The sequence below is a fragment of the Silene latifolia genome, chromosome 9 (assembly GCF_048544455.1).
Source record: "Silene latifolia isolate original U9 population chromosome 9, ASM4854445v1, whole genome shotgun sequence".
Lineage (NCBI taxonomy): Eukaryota > Viridiplantae > Streptophyta > Magnoliopsida > Caryophyllales > Caryophyllaceae > Silene > Silene latifolia.
The window spans coordinates 45,349,378-45,359,385 of record NC_133534.1 but is presented as its reverse complement, the minus strand read 5'-3'; the positions used below and the strand labels follow the sequence as shown (position 1 = coordinate 45,359,385).

General features: G+C 37.6%; 1 protein-coding gene across 1 annotated transcript; it reads left to right on the top strand.

The window, feature by feature from the left end:
• The first annotated feature begins 1,562 nt into the window (after window positions 1-1,562).
• LOC141600968 (uncharacterized) lies at window positions 1,563-2,165 on the top strand. Its single transcript, XM_074421227.1, has one exon. The coding sequence runs from the start codon at window positions 1,563-1,565 to the stop codon at window positions 2,163-2,165; it is 603 nt and encodes a 200-aa protein (XP_074277328.1).
• Window positions 2,166-10,008: the final 7,843 nt, after the last annotated feature.

Below are 10,008 nucleotides of genomic sequence, written 5' to 3'. Positions count from 1 at the left end.
TGTGATAATTCCTTGTTCGTCGTGTTTCTAGCTAGGTGACCTCTAGGTTTGGAGACTCAATCTTTCTACCCAATCTGTCAATTTTCCATATTTCAAATGACTACCAGATTCGTCAATTTCCCAAATAAGCAAAAATTGCTTTCTACAATATTTGTTAATTTCTCATATCTCAAATGACAACCAAATGAGCACAACTCATATGATCGACCATTTTAGCAAATGACCTTTAGGTTTTAAGAACATTCCATGCTCTTAAAACAAGATAGGTGAGCACTAGTCCCTTAGGATGAACTTAAGATATAAGTCTAAGTATCGATACAAGTTCAAACAGATCCAAATCCAGTTTCAAGACTCTCAAATACTCAAAGAGAAAAATTATAATCTCAAATAGATACAACTCCCGTGTCAAAAGACTCAAAAATTCACAAGTAAAGAAAAAATTCCAGTCAAATTTGCAATCAAAGCCAGTGACAAAAGTCTCAAAATTTCATAAGACAAAAAGAAAATCCAACCAAAGTTGCAATCGAATCCAATCTCAAAAGTCTAAAAAATTCACAAGGCAAAAAATTCCACTCAAAAGTTGCAATTCAAGTTCCAAAGTAGTCATTTCTCCTTTCTCAGACGAGTTAATCCAGAGTTACATTGTCTTCATTCCTCTTGGGATGATCCTTTCTTTCACTTAGGTGAGTGAGAGAGGCACATAGATCTCCAGTGTCTTCTAACACCATAGAACCTTCTACTCCATTCTATTTATCATCCTCGTTCGGCATCTAAGAATTCGGGGGATGTACACTAAGTTTATACGATCACAAAAATATTTTGTTTCTATGGTATTAGTTTTACGTAATTAGTAGAGTTTGTAACTTTGTTACTATAAAGAGGGCAGAACTCATCAAAATATAACTCAAACAAATAGGTCAAATAAAAATGATAAATATTCTCCACACTAGAGATATTTCTAGAGTAATTGTGTCCATTAATTCTACTTGGGTCACATTTGGGTCAGACCTCATCTTTTTCAAAATCTTTTCAAAAAGAAACTCAATTCTTTGCATTCATCATAACATCATATCTAGGACATGTATTTGAATTTTAAGTGTCATATATTTGTCACTAATTACTCCCAGTCGACTACTTTGTCATTCATCTTCCAGATTCATCCAAAGTGGGGGCTTTCTCATAAAGTCTCATCTTCCCGTAAAATTAAAATTTTGCAAATTTCAAATTACTTGGTCGGCGGGTCCTTACACATATTCAGAGTTCTTAAAATAAAAATTTCTGAACTTGATTCTTTTCGAAATAAAATTTTGCAATTTTCAAATTGGTCGGCAGGCCTGACATGCATTTTTAGTTCTTAAGATAAAATTTTATGAACTTGCCTTTTTTGCGAAATAAAATTTTGCAATTGTCAAGTCAATTGGTCGGTAGGCCCTAACATGCATTTGAGTTCTTAAAATAAAATTTTTTGAACTTGTCTTTTTTAGAAATAAAATTTCTTGAAACAAGAAGCATCTCTCTCCTTGCTCTCCAACTTCATGAGTACTATTTAGAGAATTTGGTGTATGCGGAACGATTTTAGCTTTGCTCGTTCAGAAACTTTCTTACCAGATTCTTTACGCCTAATCTCAACTGAAGCCAACATCAACATCGATGCCATGAGTGATCGTCGTCGAACTTTTCATTCTCCAGTTGACACTCCTCTTCCCGAAGATTCTTCAGATGTGACGAATATTCGGAACTTTTATCCTTTATTCCTTATTGGAGAGCGTCTTTGCCCGGATTACATCCGCATTAAGTGTGATGCCTCCTGGTCTCCTACCTATAAAGCTACCGTTGGTTGGTTGTTTCAGGATAGCTCGGGTTCTTCTTTTCATACTGGTTCTTCAAAATTTTGGGCTAAGACGCCTCTTCAAGCAGAAGCTATGGCACTCAAATGTGCTATCAGTGATGCTTTCTCCCGGGGTTACAGACACATTAACGCTAATTCGGACTATTTGAATTTGGTCCTTCAAGTCTGCAACTCTGCTGCATTGGATCATGCAGTTAAAGCTATCCTTTTATCTTTACAGCATTTGGTTTTATCTTTTCACTGTATGTCTCTAAGTCATTGTCCTAGGACGTTTAATAGGATTGCTCATTCCATTGCAAGGTTAGCTATGGATTGACCTCCTATTTTCTCTCACTGTCAAAAAAAAATTGCAAATTTAAAATCAATTAGTCGGCAGGCCCTGACATGCATTTGAGTTCTTAAAATAAAATTTTCTAAACTTACCCCTTTTGCGAAACAAAATTTTGCAATTTTCTGAACTTGCCACTTTTGCGAGAGCTTCTCTAGAGGAAGCGGATGTCATTAATGGGATTTTGAGGAAGTACGAGATGGCTTCTGGGCAGCTAGTAAACCGAGATAAAACGACGGTCTCTTTTAGCAAAGAAGTTCCTCCGGGTCGTAAAAGTGAGGTTGCAGCACAACTGGGTTTTGTAATGGTGGAGGAGCAAGCTCGTTACTTGGGTCTTCCAATGGTGATAAGATGGTCTAAGAAAGTGATTACGGACATTATTCGAGACAAACTCTGCAAAAGAATACAAGGATGGCGTGGGAAAATTTTGTCAAGGGCTGGTAAGGAGGTTCTTATAAAGATAGTTGTCAATTCACTCCCTACCTATGTGATGAGTGTGTGTAAAATTCCCGCAAACTTTTGCTATGAGTTGAGATCGCTAGTGACTTGTTTTTGGTGGGGACGTGACGAAAGTAAAAGAGAAATTAACTGGGTAGCATAAGATAAAATGTCACGGCCGAAGGGTGTTGGAGGGTTGGGTTTTAGAGATTTTCATCTCTTTAACTTAGCGTTGTTGGGCAAGCAAGCTTGACGGTTGGTCACTAATCCGAATAGTCTATGGACTCGTCTTATGAAGGCTAAATATTTTCCTAATGGAGACTTTATGACTGCCCAACTAGGATATAATCCGATTTATACATAGAGAAATAATTTGGAGGCTAGGAGGGTGCTAGACGGAGGGCTTAAGAGGAGGATTGGGGACAGGACTGAGACGAAGGTGTGGGGTCATGCGTGGTTACCGAACACTCAAACTAGGCGTGTGGCGTTAGCTTGTAGGGCAGGTGATGTGGGGATACTTGTGCCTGAGCTGTTGATGCCGAATGGAGGGGGGTGGAATGTAGGGGAAATTAATCAGGTATTCCTATCTTTTGAAAGACAACGGGTTTTGAATGTTCGGGTTAGTCGGAATAGACATGATGATTTGTGGTATTGGGGTCTCGAACGGGATGGAGAATACATGGTCCGTAGTGCTTATAAGATGCTTGCTGGGGACGTGGGTGACATGGCTGGCTCGTCGGATTTTGTGATACTACTATTATTTTGAAGTTACTATAACTTTGCTTATGTGGTTTCATACGATTGTTTATCTATGCTTTATATATTATACCGGTGCGATTGTCATTATAATATAAATTTGTTTTGATAGCATTTCTATTGAAATGTATGGAGTTAATGTTTTGAGTGTTTGGGTAAACTTCGAGGACGAAGTTCTTTTTAAGGAGAAAAGAGTGTAATACCCGGTAATTTAATGGCATGGTTAGTAGCTAGTCAAGATGGAAATGTGTTTCATAAATAATAATTGGGCATTTTATATTTTATCTTATAAATAATATTTATGTAACACCCGTCACAAATATGTACTAAATTAGTTAATTAATTAGAAAGACGGAATTAGATCGATGACTGAGTTAGGACGAATTAGGGAAATAAAGTAAATAGTAATACTTTTATTAATGCTTTTATTAAATAATACCCATAATGATTACATAATAATAATAGTAATAATAATAATAAGTAGCTTCCACGTATGACCCACACATATATAAACATGCGAGAAACATATAACCTATCATATACTCGTATAATAACCGAAGAAAGAAAGAAAGAGAACGGCGCAGACGATAAGCGGATTACCAACGCGTATACGCTACACGATATACATCTCCTTTCCGTCACCTCCTTTCTCTAATAAATCGGAGGTACTAACCGTTACTATTATTAGATTTTTCTTTTATGTGATACATGAACTACCCAGTCGTATAGGGTTTAAAGATAGCGTCGATATTTCCGGCTGATATAGTGATTAGTTTAGGAGGTTAAGATGTCCATGTTGGGTTGAATAATGATCAGTTTAAGAGTCCTTTGCATCACGGATAAGGGTTAGATCCGAGTCGTTTTCGTTCTCGTACTTAGCTAAGGCGTGCGCCTGTTTTGGCACGTTTTTTTGTTCATTATTGAGTCCGGTCTGAGGAGTCACGGGATGGATGACAAGGGATTCGTATGGCCTGATTAAGGGTGGTGTTTTATGATGTTCTAAGGTAGTTTAGCGGGTGTTGTGGTAGCTGGACCGAGCATGTTGTTCTACTCTGTTTTGCAGCCGTTATAGCGAGTTTCACCGGTGTTTTGCGGGTACCATGGAGTGAGTCGAATTCCGTAAACTTTACCATGTGAGTATAGAGAGTAATTTGGGTAGCCTTTTAAAGTCGATTTGTTTCGTTTAACGCCGGGTCGGGGCAATATTAGATGCATCGTGTGGGGATGGTGAAGCGGGTTGTGCGAGGTTAAAGTGGAGATTGATCATGGGGTCCTCAGGTATGTCAGGTTACGAGGTGGGTTGCCATGGGTGCTGCTTGGGGTCGGGGGCTGCTGATGAGGTACGAGATGGTGGTGTCGAGTGAGAACGATGAAGTCTAGAAAACCATTGTCGAGTCTGATTACGTAGTGTGGGCTAGTACCATATGAATATATTTATATGGTGATAATGGCTGGTTGTCTAATTACGTAGCATAGGCAAGTGCAGCTTTTGGTTTTATTACTATTTGTGATTAGTGATGGTTTGTTTATTAATGTGGGTAATTAGGTAGATTATAATTAGTGGTAGTAGTGAAATCATTGGTCAACTAATTTGCTTAAGGTAATTGGTTTTAAGTAATGATATAGTTAATTTAGTAATTAATGGCTATATATAATATTGTAGGATCCCACTTCGTAGAGGATCACTATTACCTTGGTTTGAGCTCTCGGATTTGCCAAAAGGTAGAAATTTTCTACTCAACCCGGGTTTTATTGTTAAGTGAATTTATATTTAATTGTGATGGTTGATGAGATTAATGTTAATATCGAGATTTATTATTGGAGATGGAGTATTTGTGTGTGCTAAGTTGTTGGCAGAGCTGTATGATTGGATTGTTATTGATTATTTACTGTTGGATATTTTTGGTATGGAGTATTGATTATTCAGTTGAGCATAACACGGAGGGTGTCACTGCCAGTTGTGCATAGCGAGTGATCGTTACTGCCAGTTCTGCATAGCAAGTAATTGCTACTGCCAAATAGTTGACCATAGTACGAAGGGTACTACTGCCAGATGAACATGGTACGCAAGTACTACTGCCAGTTGAGCATAGCACGGTGTTAAGGGGTTGTGCTACTGCCAGTGATGTAAGTGAGTTGTACGGATGAAGTGATGAGAATTTGAAGGATGTCTATTTTGGTTGGATTATTATTGTTGTTTAGTTTATTCCTACTCAACCTCGTGGTTGACAGTGTATTCGTGAATACCTGTGATGAACCGTAACTGGGGAGCAAACTTGACAGGTACTTAAGACTAGCTGGCTAGGAACTTGGGAGGCGCGTGAGGATATGGACTAGACGACTTAGCTTTAGCTCACTATTTATTTATTTATCACCACTACTTGTCTTTTAATTCCGCTGCAATATTGTATTGTTTTTATATTGAGAAGAAAAGAATATGTAAAAGACATTTGAGTTTAATTTATTTAAATTGCCTTGGTTTGCTAAACTCTTTTATTCACTACCTCGGTCATTCCGAGATGGTAACAGTCTCACTTATCTAGGAAGGCCTAGTTAAGGCTCTTAGATAAACGGGGGTGTTACAAAGTGGTATCAGAGCGAACGATCCTCAGGTCTAAACCAATGAACAATAATGAACATAGGTGGTGTCTAATAAAATGAACCTCGGGATAGAAACTGTTAGGAGCCTCATCTTAGGCTTGGGATGAGTAGGGCCCCTCACTCCAAACCTTTGGCCCTCTCAGTTTTGAACCGGGAACCCTGAGAGAATATTTGAGAGTATGGGGTAGTTATAATGAGGTATATTATAGTTTAGAGGATATTTGATATGAAGTTACTAACATTACTGCAGGGAGAGATTACGGTAAGTATTGTGAATGATTGTTGATTTGGCCTTAAGATGAGAATCGGTATTATTTAATGGGTGAAATGAGGATTTGAGGTTAACTTGTTTTGATCATGAGCATGAAAATTTTGAATTTCTTGGTCGGCGGGCCCTGACACGTATTCGAGTTTGTGAAATCAGATTTTGCAGGTTCACCTTTAAGCGAAACAAAATTTTGTTTAACCAGATTCCAGACCAACGAAACAAAGTTTCCCTCTACCAAATCCAGACGAGCTAAACAAAGTTTAACTATTCCAGATTTTAGACCAGCAAAACAAAGTTTTGCTTTACCAGATTCCAGACCCGCGAAACAAAGTTTTGCCATGTCAGTTTTCATACTGGTGAAACAAAGTTTTATCAGGTTCATCCCAGATTAGTAAAACAAAGTTTTGCTAAGACAATTCCAGATTCCATTTATTTCAGACGGTTAATATAAGAGGCCCAGGTACGTTTATTATCTTTCATCTGCCCCGACCGGACTACTTTGACCTTTGTCTTACCCAGACTCGACCAAAGTGGGGGCTTCTGTAGACAGCTCAAAGTTGTCTGCCAGCCTTACGGGTACCCGATGATGAGGTTAATATTTAATGACTCAATGAAAATTGACAATGTTATAATTTATGGCTCTTTACGCTTATTTTCCAATAAATCACATAAAATGGCCTAAAACCATCTATAAGCCCTTTATTTCCATTTAGCCCACTATGTCATATTGTTGGCATAAAACCAACTTATCAACCAAAATAATCCATTCTCGAAACTACAATTACGTTAACACTTAATTGTAATCCGGGCCAAGCAAAAAAGGCAACCTACCTTAATAATTCATTGTTGAGTGAGATGCCCACTCAGCACCTAGGCCCAAATTGTGCCGAAAACTGAGGCGGTGAAAAGTTAATAAGAATTAAGAAAAGATTTAGGATTAAGGGGTGTTTTCGTATCCTATTTGGAATTTCACAAACCACTAAATCACAAAGAGTTATGACCAAGATAAGAAAGTTAGGCGGATTTGATGCAACTAGGAAATAGAATAAAAATAGATGTTTTAAAGTCAAACTCTTGTTTCTATGAAACTCTATCTCACAGAAATTATAAAGTGAGTCAACTTCTTCTCATTCTATTACTATAAATACACCATTGCCTATACACAAATGTGTTTGTGTGCCGCCCTTTCTTGGTTGGGGGTAGCGAAGAGGACGAGACACAGATACAATACCGAGAGATCCAATTCAAGACCAGTAATTACATACTCTTATACATCGTCACAAATATTCTACCCCAATTTCAAATCACATATTCACATAAAATCGTCACAAATATACTGTCCCAGTTCTCTAATCAAATCATACAAATAAATCGTCCCAATTTCCATATAAACGCATAAGTGTAGATACCTCATTTCTGCACCTCCCGCAAACTACCCGGTGATGATTGGGCCGCATGTTTGGTACACGGAACGATTTATGACAGTTCGTAAGTTTATCGTCAAATGATAGCTCAAACACTTGTGTCTACCTCATAGTCATCATCTACGCGTCGATACAGTCATTTTGACAGTAATTAGAGTACATTTGGAGTCCGGGTAAAAAACCGTCTTCATTTTCTAATAACCGTTTAAAATGCCGAGTCAGAATGTTCTGGAATTTTTCGGATATTTCTATTCCATATTTTCAATCTTTTATCTCTTTGGTAAATTATATCCCGGAAATATTATATAAAATATTAAGTAAATTGAGATCAAACCGCAATTCCATAATAGAAACGCGGAAATCTTTCTTCCGCATGAGGAAACCACTTGGGAAAGGACGCAGCAGGTGCTGCGCCTCTTCCCCAAGTCCTTTCTGCGTATTTTTCATATCTTTTCGAGATTCACTTCCAAAGTTTCTCCGAAACCCTAATTCCTACGTGTGATTAGTATAAATAGAGACCTTTGGTCTCACATATTTCTCATGCGAGTGTCTGCCCTTCTCTTCTCCCTTTGCATTCTAGACCACGCTCATGCTTTTTGGCATCTAGGTGCTTGAACTTTCGACCACGTAAGCTCGGATCCTTATGAGTACCAGCCTCGTTTTGCATGACCGACCAATTTGACCAACTCCACATCAATCAACTTTAATCAATCTTGTTCGTTTTCCTCTTAGAGGGCACTTTCGTCGTACATTCGAGTCGAGCATCACAAAACGTTAACTTGGTCAATCTCGTTTCGTCAAACATGTAAGTCTGAGGGTGTAAATCCTATTTTAATTATTGTTCTTTATTTTTGTAATCATTATTGTAAGGTTTACGTCGAAAACACACTTATAACTGATTTACAAAACCTTGTTTCAAACCTTTTTTACGGATTAACAGGAGACAAACGTCGAGAAGGGACGCAACAACTGTTGCGCCTCTTCGAAGGGACGCAGCACCTGCTGCGCCTCTTCCTGAGGTTGCCGCAGTTCTTGCTTCCTTTCTTCTTCCTTCGTCTTTTGTTTCGTCTGTTTGTTTTGTTTCGTCTTTGTTTGTTCATTGTTCATTAACAAGATAATTTTCGGTATAATAATTTTAACATGTAAATCATTATTATTTAATTCATCTTTCATATCCCGACTTAAATCCCTAATAATTCATATTTGCGGGTTTTCGTCAATGAAATCAATCCAGGTTTTGGAGGTTCGATTCATCAATATTGAGTCTCTGAAATTCATCATTGGTATATTTGCATCTGTTATTTATCGCCACCATCATTAATTCGTCATTAATAATTTGATTAATCTAATTAGTTTGATTAGTTTGTTTAATTCATTATTAATCTATTAATCTTGTAATTATTTGTTCTAAATAATTTTATCCATGTTTTACTGTTTTTATGACCCAACCACTTGTAAATAATATGTTAAAACACTTCTATCCGAGTCAAATATCATTAATCAACAATTTAAATCACTCACAAACATTAACGATTTGCAATTCCGGCTTCACAGCCAGAACTGAACTCGGGAACAGACGCAGTGTTTGTTGTGCCTCTTCCAAAGGACGAAGCTCTGCTGCGCCTGTTCCGGGTTGAGTTCTGTCTCTGAACTCCCGTTTCTACCTTGACCTAGTTTATTAATTACGTATTAATTACTATTATTCGTATTATCACCTATTAATCTGTTCGTTAATTTATTTATTATTTCTTTTCTCAAATTATCCATTCTAAATGTATTTTTGACGTAAATCAATTAACCCATTGTAATTATTGTAATTTTCTTTATTGTATTTTCTTTATTATATTCTTTATTATTGCTTGTATGTCTTTCACATGTAATCAATCTTAACTCCAACTTTGACCCAATTGTATGATTAAATTACTTGTTCACCGACTTAGTTTAATTCTTCACATGTTAGGATTAATCTAATGGATTTTGCATTGCATGCATATAACCTTCAACATATCGAGTATAGACGATTTTCCCTAATCATTAGTAGAGGCCGCTATCGAGGCGGGCGGGATTAGGTGTTCGATCAAAAGAGCTTCCTAAAACGTACCCTCATCCCTTACTCCAGATCTCTGTGAACATCCGTGTTCATTGGCATCCACGAGAGTCATTTTAGACATAGAATGCTAAGGGTAACGAGTTCTTGGTGTTCATGTCACTACTTTGTGTCTTGACATGACACGAAGTATTCGAACGATTTCCAATTTTCCACAATAAATTGGTGGCGACTCCACAAATGCAAAAGCTTGCTCGCTTTTCCTCCCGAGCGACCCCCGTGGGCCCGCGTCCACAG

Coding starts and splice junctions, on each gene's coding strand:
- LOC141600968 (XM_074421227.1), top strand. CDS start 1,563: ATGCGGAACGATTTTAGCTTTGCTCGTTCAGAAACTTTCTTACCAGAT.